The following is a 17,291-nucleotide window of genomic DNA, read 5'->3' as shown; positions in this document are numbered from 1 at the left end:
GCTCCAGACAGGATTTAGTGCCCTGATTATATAATCATGTGGAGAGTCTCCATGACTATGGCAAGCTTCCCAATGCATGCTGGGCGGCAGTGGTGGCAGCAGTGGCAAAGCACTCAGAGCTACCTAGCATGTTCCTGCTTTCAGTTTCATCATGTGAAGAGAATGCTTAATAGGGCTCTTGAGGACTATGAAAGAGGAAGTGAAGTCTGGTGTTCTAAATTATGCTGAATGACCAAGCTTTTGGCTACCTCAAATCATATTCCCACACCTTCAGGAGAGGGTTCTCTACAATATGGCACAGAATTGTATCTGGGATGTCCAGCATGCATTTCTAGAATTGGTTTACCATTCTAGTTCAGAGGTATGACAGGTTTTTTATTGCACCACCCACCCTATCTGGTTTATAGACTATACCGTGACAGCATTTCCTTCCTCACCAGTACCCATAAGCAATCTGAGATGGGAAGACAGCCTCAAACCAGTGAGGGATTGTCAAATTATACCAGCAGACATGACAGGATCAGATAGGATACAGAAACCACAGTTCTCTTCATCCCTCACGTGCTATGATAGTTCTTTCCCTTTACATCAGGAACACTGATGGGAACACTATAGTAGCAGCAACATATAGAACACGTCTATACTCAGTCTCATCTAATACACCTTTACAGTATATACCATTGGGTCTATATTAAAAACACTACAGGACAGATACTACAGAAACTCACAAAGACATTCTACAAATGGAACATACATCCAAACTTAATAAATCTTCACATACTTGTCTTTTAATACCATTATTGCAGCTGAATATACTTTTACAGGGGAAAAAGCCTTTTTTTCAGGCAGTGTCTCATGCTCAGTTTATCCAGTGATGCCAGTCTAGTGCTAGTGACATTATAATTGCTTCCATGGTAGCAAATTGTAAAGTCACAAACACTGATTGATTCATTTCATGCTGCCACAATTCAGAAGGGAAGGTCAGGCATTTTCTTTAATTAAGATAAAGAATTATTTATAAGTTTGAAGAGAATTCTTTTGCCTTGTTTTCATTTCACATGATAAAAAACCCCAGAAACCAGATTCTTTTATATTTTCAGAATGCTGGGAAATGCTACAAAGTGTCAGGGTTATTTAAGGAAGAAGAGAAACCAGTTTCTGTTTTATCTAATAAACTACTTGCACACATGATATAACTAACACTTACTACATTGGACCCTGTTTATGCAACACTTATCAATCAAATGTTATTTTTATTTATTTTGTCTTTCAAGAGGCATGAAATAAACTTACCAATAATATAAGCTTTTGATATTTCCTCTTCAGTTCTATCAAACTGTCTGATGGTTCTGCACCCAGAATGCTATACCAGTCCTTGTTTGGTAACTCTTCTAAAGTCATTGCATTCTAGCATCTGTTTTAATGAAAAGAACAAAAATTAGAAGGCAATCATGTTTTAAAAATTATTTTTATAATGCATAAATGCAAGCAAAAAACTGAGGCCTTGAACTCAGGACTGGTAATACAATAGCTAAAATGAAAATTATGGCTTTTGCCTTAAAGGAGTACAAGAATTCTTTCTAATAAGCACTGAGATATATGTATCTATCAAGGACTCTGGGCAAGCATCTAATGAAAATCAAGATTAACATTTTCTCAAAAGAACAATTATTTGAATTGTGGCATCTCATTTTATCTAACTAGCTTTGTGAGCACTTCCATTGAAATTAGTTACGCTAGAGCAGGGTAAATAGATGAAGAACCAGTGTTAGAAAGTGGGATACAAAAGCTAGGCGCTAAATGGCTTCTGGGACCTGGGTTGTGGGCACCCAAACAGAATGTTTGTCACCATTACAGGGGGCCAGCAACACTTTTTATTTATTATTTTGATAGGCGTGAACTAATACACAATTCACATGACACATTGCTAATACCACATTTTTAACAGAAATTGTTAATATGTGTTTAATTTGGTGTGCATGATAAAAATAATGGTAGCATACTTCAGTTTTCAAAACACTCTACACTTTATTGTTGAACTCCTTAATATATTGTCTACCCTTAACATATACTTTGAGGCTTTAAAACACATACATTTCAGTAATCCTTGAGTGTCAGCCAGATTCAAAAAATGGCATCCAGACCTTTTGAGGTGCTTGCAAATGAAGAATCTTTATGTGCAAAATGTGCCTGGTGCCCTGCCAATTTCGAACCTTGTGAAGAACTGCATCAAAAACTTATAATCCTCATATAACTGAAGACAATACTCCCAAACTAATTGGCAGAAGTATTGCAGAGCGATGGAAAAAACACCTAACAAGTAATACCCAAAATAAACTTTTTAAAATCCGGCATTTAAGTTCACTACATCTGATTTTTATATTTTGGGGGGGGGGGACTGTAATGAAGTACTGAAACAAACAAACAAACAAACAAACAAATAAACAAATAAAACTTTTTAAATATTTATTTCACAGTGCATTAGCTGTGATTGAAGAACTTGCACCATTTTGGACTTGTGTTTCTTGAACAGTAATTTCTAGTTTTGAACTTGTCTTTCGAATTGTGTTTCTTGAACAGTAACTTCTAATTTTGAACCTGAAAGGACTTTGAAAATGAGGAGTAGTTTTAAAAGGGTTAGCAACAGAAGTGTCTAAAGTGCCGTATTTTTCGCACCATAGGACGCACCGGACAATAGGACGCACCTTGTTTTAGAGGGGGGAAAACAAGAAAAAAAAATTCTCCCCCTCTCTGCCCAGCGCCCCTTCAGCGAAGTGGCAGGAGGCGATGCGCAGAGAGGGGGAGAATTTTCCCCTTTTGTTTTCCCCCTCTAAAACAAGTTGCAGTTTAAGGTGCGTTCATTCGCCTTCAGGCGACTACCTTGGAAGCCTGGAGAGGGGTCGGTGCGCACCGACCCCTCCCCTCTCCAGGCTTCAGGTTCCTTTCGACCTGCTCCTTGGGGCTGGCGGGGGGAAGCCCACCACCAGCCCCAAAGAGCAGGTTGGGGAGAAGCGGAAAGGCGCGCAGCAGAGAGGCTCCTGCCATACCCGCCTGTGAGCTCTCCAGCTGGGAGAGGGTCGCGGAGGGCTTCTTTAGCCCCGCGCACGCTCTCCCGGTTCGAGAGGTGACGCGCGGCTATAGAGGCTCCTGCCACAGCCGCACGTCACCTCTCCAGCCAGGAGAGGGTCGCGGGGGGCTTCTTTAGCCCCGCGCGCGCTCTCCCGGTTGGAGAGGTGATGTGCGGCTATAGAGGCTCCTGCCATAGCCGCGCGTCACCTCTCCAGCTGGGAGAGGGTTGCGGGGGGCTTCTTTAGCCCCGCGCGCACTCTCCCGGCTGGAGAGGTGACGCGCAGCTATAGAGGCTCCTGCCATAGCCGCGCGTCACCTCTCCAGCTGGGAGAGGGTCGCGGGGCTATGGCTTCTTCGCTCCATAGGACGCACACACATTTCCTCTTCATTTTTGAAGGGGAAAAAGTGCGTCTTATAGAGCGAAAAATACGGTAGCTCTTTGGATCCTAGACATTAAACACTTTTCTGGTAAAAGAACTCTAGGGGGTGTATATTACCAAGTACTAATCCTACTGAATTCAATGGTATTTACTCCTTAGGAAGCATGCAAGATTGAAGCATTACTTGTTGACTAGTACCACTTGGAATTACAGACTTGAACAAACTTTCCCAGCTTCCAAAAAAAGGGGAACAAAATACTGAAAAGCAAACAGAACCATCTTCCAATCTACCATGCCTAGGAGAATGGCAATCCTGATGCCTCCCCTCAGTACAAGCACAAAATGCAATCAGTGTCAGGCAATGGCTAACAGCTCATTACATTAATGAACAGCAGAGAAAGAGAAAGCCTTTGTAATGTGCTGACATGATAATGACAGCTTCTCATTAACTATATACCAGAGAAAATTCAGGGCCAAGGAGACAACGATCCAAGGAACTGGAAGACAGGGGAATAAATATCCACGACTCTCGCAGCAATGGAGATACTTCATGGCCCTTGCAGAAGTCATTTCCTCAACCTGACATGGGCTTTCTGAACTGTTAAGGAAAACACATTTTCATGAAGTGCATTGAAGGACGGGGTAAGAAATGCTTGGTAAGCAACTGGTCCTCCAAAGAGCTTTGAAAATATATTTGGACTTCAATACTCCTCCTCAAAAAAACCCTAATGATATTATTCAATAGCAGTACAGTGGAACCTCAGTTTTCGAATGTCTCCGATGAACGTTTTGGCCTTCGAACGGAGAAAACCCAAAAGTAACTGCTTCGGTTTTTGAATTATTTTCAGAAGCCGAACGTGCGATGCAGCTTTCGTTTTGAGTTTTCCTGTTGTACTGAGGCTTCTGCTTTCAGTTTTCGGTTTTTGAACGTTTCAGAAGTCGAATGGTCTTCTGGAACGGATTATGTTCGAAAACAGAGGTTCCAATGTATAGTGTCACTCTGGGATAATACATCAAGTGATGGGACAGAAGCATTGGTAGCACTGTCTCCAGTTTCTACATAGAATTCTCAGTTTCTACAAGAAAGGGAACAACATGTGTGTTGTCCTGTATCAAAATGGAATCTGGGTAGCCCTCCACACATTTCAGCTGTCCTTTGTAGGCAACCAAAATTTTGTGGGGTCTAGGACCTGAAGGGGTGAAGTCTTGTCCCTTATATAGTGCTGCTTCCCAGAACGGCAACCCAAGCCTGGACCCAGGGGTAAGGGAAGGGAAATCATTCCTGCAATTGTGTACAAAGCTTTGGTGGGTGGTGGAGACATACACCTGAAGGAGCACAACCTCTCAGCCCAATTTCTTCCACCTCTATTACACCTTTGCCAACTAAATACAAGGGCAAACAGTTGATAAGGATATGTCATTCGATCTGTGACTAATATAGTCTATCAGTGAAGGTTTATACCTCTCATCCCCTTCAGCCAATGTTGAGTGAGGACATGACAGCACTGATGGCTTTTTTTGGCCTTTGTGTGCAGTCACAGTTTCTTTCGGCTCCACTGCCAGAATTACTACAGTCTTTCCAACTCAAAATACAGAATACCTGCCAATCAACCAGGTATTGTTCCTCACTCTGGTCCAACCAGTGCCTTCCTGGAGTTCTGGTAAATAGTTGCAAAAGGCTTCTCAGCTCTAGGAGTTCCTGGTGAGACAGATTATCTAGATCCATTTCAATCTGGTTTCAGGCCTAGTTATAGGGCAGGATGTCTTTGGTTGCCTTGGTGAATGACCAATAATAGGAGATGGGAAGGTGGACTGTTCCTGTTGGTTTTGCTAGAGCTCTCAGCAACTTTCGATACGACTGATCAAAGTATCTTTCTAGGCCACCTTGCTGGGATAGGATTTGGCAGCACTGTTTTACAGTGGCTTCAGTTCATCTTGGAGAGACAAGTCCAAAAGGTGATACTGGGGGACTCCTGTTCAGTGCCATGGCTGCTGGTCTACGATATCCCTCAGGGTTCTGTCCTCTCCCCCATTACATGAAATCACTGAGAGAGGTTGTCTGGAGTTTGGGGGGTTCAGTGCCACCAAGATGTGGATGACACCCAACTCTATCTCTCCTTTCCATCTAAATCTGAGGAAGCTGTTTCAGTGCTAAACAAGTGTTTGGTGTTAATAACGGGCTACGTAGGGCTACCTCTGGAAAGTGTTCAGAAACTTCAGCAGGTCCAAGATGCTGTGGCCAGACTGCTAACCAGAGCCAGGTGCAGAGAGAACAGAAACTCCTTATTACAACAGCTCCACTGGGTACCAGACCATTTCTGGACATAATTCAATGTCCTGGTTATGACCTATAAAGCACATATACAGTTTGGGTCCAGGCTATCTGAAGGACCATATCTCCGTGGATGAATCTGCCCAGGGGAGGCAAAAAAGGACACAGGTCTCAGGGCAGCTGCCTATTTATTAATAGGCATGTGTGTTCAATGTCATTTGATGAGTGAAATGTGAGGACTTCATAGAGTGATTGGGAGATTTATAAAGCCCTTTTCTGTTGATAATGTCTCCAACTTAAGCATATCTCTTGTGTTCCAAGTCTTTCTGACAAGTGAGCCACAGTCCTCTCAGTCACATCAGTGAGGCAGCGGGTATCCTATTAACTCCCTACTTTTTAAAGCACACTTAGTTGTGGACAAATAGAACAGGGAAAAACAAAGAATCACAATAGTTTGGCTCTCCCTATTTCCAACTGAAATGTTGTGACTGGTACCAAGCAGGTGTGGCATAGAGATGGGAAGAGACATTTGATCTCCACATCTGTCATAGTCCTGGTACCTAAATGGCAACTCTCAACGAGAACAGGAAGTGACAGGAGCAACAAGGAAATTAAGACTGCAGAACTATACCCACTGGTAATTAATGGAACTTACTTCTGAGTAGAGACAGGATCACACTGCTTAATCAAGACAAAAGAAATTAGTTCAGTTTGGGGCAATTGTTATAAAGGACTTTTCACATAGCATGTTGTATGGTGTTGGCCACTGGTTTACACACCCTGTTAAAGGTGATTAGACAAAGCAGGGTTTGAGACCAAAAACCATTACTGTTACGTCTTCACAAGCTTAGCTTATTCAGAGGCAGACCAAAATATGCTGATGGAGAAAAAAAATGTTAAGGCATTATTGGCCCTAAAACCTGCTTGTGAGCTTCATTATGTATCTCGTTACCATTGTGGGTAGCAGGATGCTACCCACAATTTGTGTTAACCTGTGAACAAAACACAGTGCTTCATAAACCTTGGCAAACACCACTGTTCTGGAGCATGAATCTTTTTATTTTGCATACTATACAACTGATGGAAAAATGATCAGTCTAAAAAAGTATCCAGAGTTGCTTACAAAGTTAAGTAATGAGATTAGACAATCATAATGTTGGTCTCCCTATGAGGGAAAAAGTTAAAATCAGGTCAATAAATCTTCATCAGGGAGATGGGAAAAGACAGTAAGCACTGTTATAGTTTTATTTGTAGGCAGTGAGAAAGTGTGGAAGGAAGGGCCAGTGGCTGGAAATAAGTGGGGAAATAAGTGAGATGGTGGAGACAGGTGGAAAGAATTGAAACAGTAGAAAAACGAGTAGTGAAAATATATCATCATTATTCAGACCTGCTTAAATTTATCGTATTTTTCGCCCCATAGGACACACCGGCCCATAGGACACACCTAGTTTTTTTGGGGGGAAATAAAGAAAAAAAATTATTTCCCCCCCAGGGGTGGGGCTGGGGAAGCCCGAGCTTCCCCCGACCCCAGCCCCCAGAACAGGCTGCTATCCGCAAGCCGTGGGAGAGCTGCACAACTTCGCGCAGCTCTCCCACGGCTAGCGGAGAGCTGTGCGAAGCCGGAAGCCTGGGGCGTGCTGAGCTCAGCGCGCCCCAAGCTTCTGGGTGCAGGCAAGCTCTCCGCTAGCCGTGGGAGAGCTGCGCGAAATCACGCAGCTCTCCCACGGCTTACGGACAGCTTCCTGAAGCCTGGAGAGCGAGAGGGGTAGGTGTGCACCGACCCCCCCTCGCTCTCCAGGCTTCAGCGAAAGCCTGCATTCGCCCCATAGCACGCACACACATTTCCCCTTCATTTTTGGAGAGGAAAAAGTGCGTCCTATAGGGCGAAAAATACGGTATATACCACCCTTCATCTGAAAATCACGCGGTGGTTTACAATATAAAAACAAAACATATCAAAAGGAGTAGCCGGAGAGAACAAGAAGTGAATGGGGCTAAGAGAGGCTGAGGAAGAGCAAAGGGATAGGGCTGAGAAGGAACCAGAGGATGGATGAAGGTTAAGAGGGGAAGAATAGAGAGGAAGGCAGCGCAAGCATGTGCTCTGGCAGCCTCATAAATAGTTCCCCTCCAACCTGGCTCCCCGCTGCCGCAGGGCCTGTGCTGGTAACAGTAATATAATATAGCCTCAATGAATACAAGTAAAACAATAATGTGTTGATAGGGATAAGCTGCCTCCCCTCCTTTTTTGGTGTCCCTCACCGGAACATTTAGGCCACCTACGGGCCTGAAATAACACACACAAACCGGAATTTCACACAGCAGAGTAGCAGGGCAGGGCACATATCTGAGAAGGCGAAGCGTCTCTCCTTCGTAAACAATAATAATAATAATAATTTCACTGACTCTAATTTCACTGACTCTTTGGCTGGCATTGCCGGAACAAGGGCCTCAGCGGCACGCGGCAGGGAAGCCCTTCCTGGAGCGAGAAGACCGTGCATGCCTAAACTCACCCAAATTGCCATTCCCCGAGTGGCAAACGATGCCGGGCCGCGTCGAGCGAAACGCCTCACGAAGCAGCAACTAGAAGCGGGGAAGCAACCAGTGGCCGCATCCGGCTCCGTGGATCTGTGCACCAGGCCGCCAGATAATCCACGCGGGCGGGAGGGAGAGAGGGCGAGAACTTGCCGCGTTGGGTATAAAGCAGGAAGAACGGTCGACTAACCTCATAGCGCTTCGTTGTAAGCAACGTTCCGGATGCTGTCCCTGTTTCCTACCCGGCCCCACATGTCGACGCACACGGAGGAAAGCGAGCCCGGCTGAGGAGAGACGCCGTCGTCATGGCGACCGAAGGCCGCTCGGAGCAGATGGAGAAGCTGCGGCGCTTTGTGAGTGAGCGTTTGTCTTCACGCTACTTAATTCTTCGTTTGGGTAGATTCGAGAGCCTCTCTCCTCCTCCTCCCCTGCAGGCTTAGCTTTATCTCTTGCAAAGGAAATTTAAGGGAAGCTTCGCTTAGCATTCTCTTGCTTCTTCGAGCAACGGCTCTAAGCGGGTGCTAAATATTGCCTGTTTTCAGCACCCTTATCCCCAATCCGGAGACGCTGGAGGAGAAATTAGTATGGAGTCGCATTCCATATAAATTGCTGGGGGGGGGGGGGAGGCAATTCCTAAACCCTAAGATAAGGAACATATGGAAACTAGGGGCGGGGGGGGGGGGCGGAGATGGGAATGCCCCTGTTTTTTCCTGAGCTACCTCAGTTTAAAATAGCAAGAGTTCTGGGTTTAGAAAAGTAGAGCAAAACTTTTTTCTTTTTTTGTCATAAGTTAGTTCTAGTTAAGGACGTAGACTGGGGCCTTCTTTGGTTGCTATTCAGCCAAGTTTTATTCAGAATAGACCCACTGCAATGAATGGACCTAACTTGGTCACGTTTGTTGATTTCAATGGGTCTACTCTGAACGTTGAACACCACCCTTTATGATCAATCAACACACAATGAATCAGACTTGGCTCAGAGTGCAAATGTGTAAATGCCAATTTCCCTCCCTCCGTGTCAATTTGATACTGTCACATCTACTAATACAACTTGTCATTTGTCACTAGCATTCTGATTGGGCAAATGAACTAGGCTTGGAAGAGAGTAGCCCCAATGAAACCCTGGTGAAGGTGGAAATGGAAGACGTTTATCCTTGATACAGTTCTACGTATATTATGAGCCATTTAGTTTGTTAATGAAAGCAGCTAGGCAGGATTCATGTGGGCAGCAATCCTGTTTAGTGCTGAGTATGGGAATGCTGCCTGGAGGATTGCTCTCCCTTCGTATTGGCTGATGTGAAGGTGAAGTTGTCCTGCTTTGTGCTGGGTCCTTAATTTGCACAGTTCTTCAAAGTGTCCTGACAAACATCTGGGTGTTGGGCACTTTGGGAGCTGCACAAATGAGCTTTGGGCAAGCCCTGCCCTTACCTGTATGACATCAGGTGTAGAGTGAGTGGTCATGGCTTGCTCAAAATGACCTCACAGGCCAAATGAAGAAGTCTGGAGAGCCAAGATTCACCCAAGGGCTGAATGCTCCTCGCCCCTGATCTAGAGATACAAACATTCACCTCAGGAGCAGAGGGTCCCTTGCGTTGCCTCAGAGAACAGTACAACCCCATAAAAGGTTGAAGGCAGACTTAATTTACAAGCAGTAAAATGATTTTTAACATAATTTAAAGTAAACACCGCAAACACAGTGAATACTGTCCCTGTGGGAAATGTGATTATCTTTTTAAAAAGGTGATGAAGCAGAAACAGCCACTGAAGTACTGGTGTCAGTTCAAAATGTTGTTAATGTTGAATTTGAGACTGGGAAATTGGTTGGCCAGGTGATGCAAAATGATATTCATTAGTATGACATCCCCTTTTAAGATGAGATTTCTGTGACATTTGTCTTCCCTGCAAATGATGATAAACATTGGGGTGAAAAGAAACAAATCATTAGGGTGTTGCCACAGCCAAGTGTATATTCCTGTGGGCAGTACAACTTCCCACATGGACTTGATGCTGACCTGCAGCTTGGGTATGCATAGTCAAGTGTCATATACACAGGGTCTTGCTTCTGAGACATTTATTTGTGGGTGTCTGTCAGTGAATTGTCACATGTTATGTTGGTCACAAATCATTTTCCAGAAAACCTTTTTTCCACTGTTTCCAATAATCTTTACCATATGTTTGACACACAGAACTGCTTCCTAGTTCTGCTGGATCTCTCAGCGGCCTTTGGTACCACCAACCATGACATCTTTCTGGACCGTCTAGAGGAGCTGGGGGCACTGTTATATGGTGGTTCCGCTCCTTTCTCCTGGGCTGTGTCCAGAAAGTGGTGTTGGGTGATGAGTGTTCAGACCCCTGGGCTCTCACTTGTGGGGTGCCTCAGGGTACCATCCTCTCCCCCATGCTTTTTAACATCTATATGAAGCCACTGAGAGAGATCATCAGGGGGTTTGGGCTGGGTGTTCATCAGTATGTAGATGATATCCAGCTCTACCTCTCTTTTAAATCAGAATCAGTGAAGGCGGCAACTGTCCTGTGTGAGTGTCTGGAGGTGGTTGGAGGATGGATGGCAGCTAATGGAGTGAGGCTGAATCCTGACAAGACAGAAGTACTGTTTTAGGGTTTCAGGGGGCAGGCATATGTGGAAGATTCCCTGGTCCTGAATGGGATAACTGTGACCCTGAAGGATCAGGTGCGCAGCCTGAGAGTCATTTTAGACTTACAGCCAGCTGTCCATGGAGGCACAGGTCAATTCTGTGCCCAGGGCAGCAGTCTACTAGCTCCATCTGTTACGCAGGCTAGAACCCTACCTGCCCGCAGACTGTCTCGCCAGAGAGATGTATGCTCTAGTTATCTCCCGCTTGGACTACTGCAACGCGCTCTATGTGGGGCTACCTTTGAAGGTGACTTGGAAACTACAACTAATCCAGAATGCGGCAGCTAAACTGGTGACTGGGAGTGGCCTCCAAGCCATATAACACTGGTCCTGAAAGACCTACATTGACTCCCAGTACGTTTCCAAGCACAATCAAAGTATTGGTGTTGACCTTTAAAGCCCTAAATGGCCTCGGCCCAGTATACCTGAAGGAATGTCTCCACTCCCATTGTTTAACCTGGACACTGAGGTCCAGCTCCGAGGGCCTTCTGGTGGTTCCCTCTGTGAGAAGTGAGGTTACAGGGAATCAGGCTGAGGGCCTTCTCGGTAGTAGCGCCCACCCTGTGGAACTCCCTCCCATCAGATGTCAAGGAAATAAACAATAGACATCCAAAGGCAGCCCTCTTTAGGGAAGCTTTTAATGTTTGATGTTTTACCATTTTTTATGTGCAGTAAGCTGCCCAGAGTGGTTGGGGAAACCCAGCCAGATGGGCAGGGCATAAATACTAACATCATCATCATCATCATTATTATTATTATTATTATTACTACTACTACTACTACTACTTGCTCATAAAACATTAGCTTTATATATAAATTAGTGCAGATGGATTCCCCCCCCCCCCCCGATTCATACTTTTAGAGAAAAGAGTCAATCACCCATCTCCTACGACCCTTCTGAGAAAAACCCCACCCCACCCTCCCACTATATATAAGGGTCTGGTGACTTCGGCTTCAGTGTATCTGAAAAAGTGTGCATGCATACAAAAGCTTATTCCCAGAACCAACTTAGTTAGTCTCTTAAGTGGCTACTGGACAATTTTTTAATTTTTTAAAGTAAAGTTAAATTATTGGGATTGCAAAACTATTACGTTGATCTCGTCTTTAAAAATACAATAAAAAGAAAGCTTTTAAACTACTTCATTATTTTTGTAAGATCAAGCCACCAACAGACAAATTGTTTAATGTTATTTGGATTTCTCCATTGATTTTTATGGCAGTTAAGCACTTCTGTCCCTGGGAATATTTCAAAATAACTTCTCAATGTGTACCAAGAAATGGCCTTTACAGACAATGAAATGGTTCTCTCTTTCCTGTTTATATCTGTGTCTCTGCCTCCTCCTACATTTCTAACCAAACCATTCAATTTTTTTCTGTCCATCCAGTTTTCAGAATTCTCCCCTGCTTCTCAACAGTCAGTATTCTGAGGGCACTATACATGTTAAGTCCTCACTGGGCTGGGTTTTTTATTTATTTTGGGGGTGGGGTGTTCCACCTTAGGGGTTGTTCTAAAGGTATGTGTGTATACACACACACACTCTTAGGGTCAACCTCAGTGTTACCCTGAATTGGCTGACAACTCCCTCTTGTATGTGGTGGTTGCTGGTTTGGCTAAAGTGATGACAACTCAATTATTTGATTATTGTAAACCTAAACACTAACTATGTCACTTCCATTTTATCCCTTTACACAGGGATGATGCTAAATACAGTAAATAGTTAGTGAAAGTATTAATAGCAGTAATAATAGTACCAGATCTGCCTGCCCTGATAATAAATTATGTGGAGGTTCCCTAGTAAATTTATTTGATAAATAGGAATCCCCTGACCGAAGGGCAAGGAAGTATTGAGACAGGAAGACTCAAAACTATCAGTCTATGTTGCCCATATGCACAGAGAGCAGCTTTCTATAGAAGTAACGGGCTGCATCTGTACACATGAATCTCAGGTCAGTAGATGCCATGTGGAAGTAAGTCACATTGAAAATAATGTGAATTATTTACATGTTAAGTGCGAAACTATCATAATAAAATCAAGCTGCATGAGCGATACATGTTTCCTAAGTCCACAAAAATGTATACGGTGTCTAGGGAATTATTTAGGCAGATACTGTATTGTTTAAAATACATTGCAGGACACATTCAGTGCAGTCTTTTGTAGCTCATTAGCAATTTCTTTAATGAGTTTCTTTTTTAGTGATAGATAGTTAAAGTAACAGACAAGTGACAGATTGTTTGTCTTTAATGATTTCCCTATTTCAGGCCCATTACAAAGCAATTAGAAATCTGACAGCATTTTCACTCTGCATTACTGATTATCTAAAGTGATGAGAAACTAGAGGTGATGAATATTAATTGTATATTTTCATATGATTATCATAAATTATTACCTTGTCTAATGTGCTGCAGGTGAATTAAGAGCAAAAAGAGGAAATTCAGTCAGATATGATAATTCAAAAGATAGTATGGTTTGGTTTATACCGTTGTCAACAGTGCCAATTTATCTATATATTTTCCATTAAAACATCTACTTCTTAACCTGAATTCAAGATGCAACATTAATCAGATGTTAAGTCAGTCTAGCAGTAGGCTATTATTTTATTATTTTAGTAATAATTGTTTTAAACTTGCTTGCATTTATATATAAATTAAAATTGATATTACAACATAAATTTAATGAAGCATTGCATGGATAAAAACCTAAGTTTGCTGTTTAAAAGTAGAAATCACCAATTAAATACATTCCAATAATTTTGAACCATGGAATGGATTAATTGTGTGTTTACAAAATAATATAGTTGCTGTGTGGAATAACGTTAGAAATGGTAACCTTATAGTAGAATTTTATAATTGCCTACTCAGAAGTCAGTTCAGTTGGTTTCAATGGGGCTTACTCCTAGGTATGTGTGTTTAGGATTGCAATCTCCATCATACAGTAACTTTATGAGTTTCTATAAAGATGATAACCATTCAAATGATTTAGTATCAAACATTTATCAATGTTTATCTACTAGAACCTTAAGATGATTGAGAGATGATTTAAGAGAAAATTAGAGGTATTGCTGGAAGGTTCACATTCAAAAGAAAAATGGAAAATTATTTTTACATGTGGCTCTGCTTCCAAGGAGAATATTTATTGTCTTATATAAGTGGTACTTAGCAATGGGAAATAAATGAAATGCAAAATTTAAAAAGAACGAAGGTGCTTTTTTACCACAGGTGCCTGATTTTATTCACCCACCCCTCACATTTATATTAACAAAGTTTAATTGGTAAAGAAAATGTTAATCTTATTAAATAGTTGCTGCTTATAGTAAAATATTATTGGTTCTAATAGTGTTGAAATTAATTTTTCTTTATGCTATGTAAACTACCCTGTGACATATGAATTAGTAGAGAATATAAAGGTAAAGGGACCCCTGACCATTAGGTCCAGTCATGACCAACTCTGGGGTTGCGGCACTCATCTTGCTTTATTGGCCGAGGGAGCTGGCGTACAGTTTCCAAGTCATGTGGCCAGCATGACTAAGCCGCTTCTGGCGAACCAGAGCAGCGCATGGAAACACCGTTTACCTTCCTGCTGGAGCAGCACCTATTTATCTACTTGCACTTTGACGTGCTTTCGAACTGCTAGGTTGGCAGGAGCAGGAAGCGAGCAACGGGAGCGCACCCTGTTGCGGGGATTCGAACCGCCGACCTTCTGATCAGCAAGTCCTAGGCTCTGTGGTTTAACCCACAGCGCCACCTGCGTCCCACAGTAGAGAATATACTAACCTGCAAAAACCCACTAGTTCCTCCTAATGGAAACCTAAATGTCATGAACTGGCAGGACAATGGGGAGGAGGAAGAGGATCCTGGCAAGGGGTGTAGCTGGGACTGGGACACACTGGGGCAAGGTGGGGATGGGGAAGGGAAGGTTGGTGTAGGAAGTAGCCACAGGGTGACAGAGGATGACGAAGGGATGTGGATCAGTGCACAGGAACCAGAGCAGCAGGACCCATCACCAGAGCCAGAGGGGGCCCTGTCTCCACGAACAAGGTAGGCTCTGAGTCATGGGGAGCAATAGGCAAAGCTGAGGCAGGCAAGGCCCACAACCCAGCTCCCTTGCTGGCCAGGTGGGGCTCACTAGGTCTGAGAGGAGATGTTTGATTCCTCAGCTGGAGTAGGCTCAGAACAACTGAGGGTCACATGCCTCATCAAGCCCAGAGGCTGCAGTCAGCATTCAAAGTACAAAAGGGCAGCAGAGCTGAGGTGATGTGTCTGCTCAACTGTCCATGTTGATGGGCCTCAGCTTGGGTGCTCCTGGATCTCTGTGGGACTTTGGACATGTGGCTTGACCCCAGACTAGGGACTCAACATAATGATTCACTGCTAGGTAGGCCAGGGATTCAGGACACTAAAGTAGCATCCTTATGGTGCAACACAACTCCCCATTGCAGCACACAGGGTGGGGGTTGAATGGGATGGAGGTCTTCCTGTGCCACACCCAGAACGGCTCCACTAGCCTCCACCCAAAGAATGATGCTAGCATTACTCCACTGATGAGAGCTCCCCTTTCCATCTAGTGAAAGAGTGGGTAGCTAAGCTTCCTGCCCCGCCCCCCGTGGCTTCCTGCAAAAGGCCACAAAATAGGGTTTTCTATTAGAGGGGATGAGCTGGCCCAGAATCTGCTAGATCTCAAACCAACCCCACTTGATGGCTTTGGGGTCACTTTGGGCCTGATCACTCAGTCAGTCTCAGGCTTTTTGCAGACCCACACACCTCCTGTCCCAGCCAGCCTAAGCAATAGGACTGTGGATGTGGCAGTGACCCTGCTGTTCCATCATACCTTACTGATGCTCAGCTAGGATTTGGATGGCACCCTTAATTAATGAATGGTTAAGTAAATTGTGGACTATAGCCAAATTGATTATGGCTACCTATTTTATGTAAAAATGAATAAGAGATCGATTCAGTTTGATTTTGAGTCTTTCCTTTGTTTTTGGGATTCGGAAATTATTTTACTGTTAATTCTTTTTATGTGGCAATTTCAAGTTTTAATTTTTATTATACTTACTAGAATTGTTACTGATGCTGCAATAAGAGCAAGTCCCTTTGAACTCAGTGGGGCTTCTGCATAGACACGTACAGGATTTCTGTGTAAAATGTTTTTTAAAACCCCAAGTATTAATATATTGTTGATCCTCTGCAGCCTATTCTTAAACAGTGTGTCATTGCTGTTATTCAAGTTGATTTGAATGAAATGTTCAGATAATGTTTTGTCAGGTAGTGCATAAATTGCTCGTTAAACTCCAGACAGCAACTGCTTTTTAATCAGGTTCTAATTGTTCAGACAGAGACATAAAAATGTCTGGCATTTTCATTCTACTTCTTGCTTATAAGCTGTAGTATTATGCTCAGGCAGATTCCAAAGCAAGTCAATTTTTTTTTTACTGTAGCAGTCTAAAATTGTTGCGCAACACACACACACACACACACACACACACACACACACACAATTTATATATATCCTATATCTTTTTTAGTAGTACTGCCAATATGGACTGTTTACTGAACCTTTCCAACCTTTCTACAGAGAATTATAACCAAGGAAATGAATATACAGTGCCTTGGCAATTTTGTGTATTTGTCACATAATCCATATGCATGGCAGTAAGCGTGGGTGTGTGTTGCTTATGCTGGAGAGGTAGGCTGGGTATGAAAGTATTCTGCATTCTAGGAGTATAAAAAGTTTTAAGTGTGTTGTAATATGCAATATAAAAGTGTGACACTAGATGGCGATGGTGAGCTATGGCAAATTCAAGCTTTTTTAAAAAAGTTTTTTTAAAAAAATAGCAGCATTTTTTATATGTGTGTAGATTGCACCTCAGTGTATGTAATGATGACTAGTTGAATTTCAACAAGGGGGTGTTCCATTTTTGAAACTCATTGAACCACCAGAGGAAAGAGTGCTGCTTCTGAGTGTAGGGTCATAGCATCTCATTTCACAGAAATTGTGCAAAAATTATCAAGAGCTGTAGGCATCTAGCACAGCCTTTTAGCTGAATCTCAAATGTCAATACCCAGCCCCTACTATCTTACAGGAGAACATCTCCATTGCAACCTGAATTGCAGCATTGTTGCCTTCCTCTATACAACTATGAATTCTAGGATAGTTTTGATTTCAAAGAGAGAAGGCATATTGCTACACAGGTATAGGTAATGGAGTATTCTCTCTGTGCTAACCTGCCTTTATTAGCCTGCTTACTTGCTAATTAAGCAAATGTTTTCAGGTTTGAAAAGATTTTAATGTTCAAAGGTCTTCAATACCATGCCTCTCAGCTGGTCTCAGGATGTAACTTATAGGAGAGTGTAGCAGCTGGAGTTTGACATTACCAGAACCAGTGGG

The 17,291-nt window shown here is 43.1% G+C and overlaps 2 protein-coding genes across 9 annotated transcripts in view; one reads left to right on the top strand and one right to left on the bottom strand.

Moving 5' to 3' along the window:
- DNAJC24 (DnaJ heat shock protein family (Hsp40) member C24) overlaps positions 1-8,546 on the bottom strand; it is a 41,542-nt gene extending 32,996 nt beyond the window's left edge. The window contains exons 1-2 of one of the 5 annotated variants that reach the window (XM_028729769.2): positions 8,444-8,546; positions 1,294-1,414 (exon numbers count right to left, since the gene is read on the bottom strand). In XM_028729769.2, coding sequence (XP_028585602.1) covers positions 1,294-1,401 — 108 coding nt within the window. In that variant the 5' untranslated portion in view covers positions 1,402-1,414; positions 8,444-8,546. Of the gene's footprint in view, positions 1-1,293; positions 1,416-3,906; positions 4,067-8,124; positions 8,242-8,443 lie in introns of those variants that run through there. The other 4 variants (XM_028729762.2, XM_077929906.1, XM_077929896.1 and 1 more) reach the window with 4 other exon arrangements.
- Positions 8,507-17,291, top strand: part of DCDC1 (doublecortin domain containing 1) — a 236,479-nt gene continuing 227,694 nt past the window's right edge. For all 4 annotated transcript variants that reach the window (XM_077929881.1, XM_077929878.1, XM_028729825.2 and 1 more), the window contains exon 1: positions 8,507-8,606. In XM_077929881.1, the coding sequence (XP_077786007.1) occupies positions 8,559-8,606 (48 nt within the window). In that variant the 5' untranslated portion in view covers positions 8,507-8,558. The remainder of the gene's footprint in view (positions 8,607-17,291) is intronic.

The sequence above is a fragment of the Podarcis muralis genome, chromosome 1 (genome assembly GCF_964188315.1).
Source record: "Podarcis muralis chromosome 1, rPodMur119.hap1.1, whole genome shotgun sequence".
NCBI lineage: Eukaryota > Metazoa > Chordata > Lepidosauria > Squamata > Lacertidae > Podarcis > Podarcis muralis.
The sequence above is the reverse complement of the archived record's forward strand: the minus strand, read 5'-3'. Positions and strand labels throughout refer to the sequence as shown.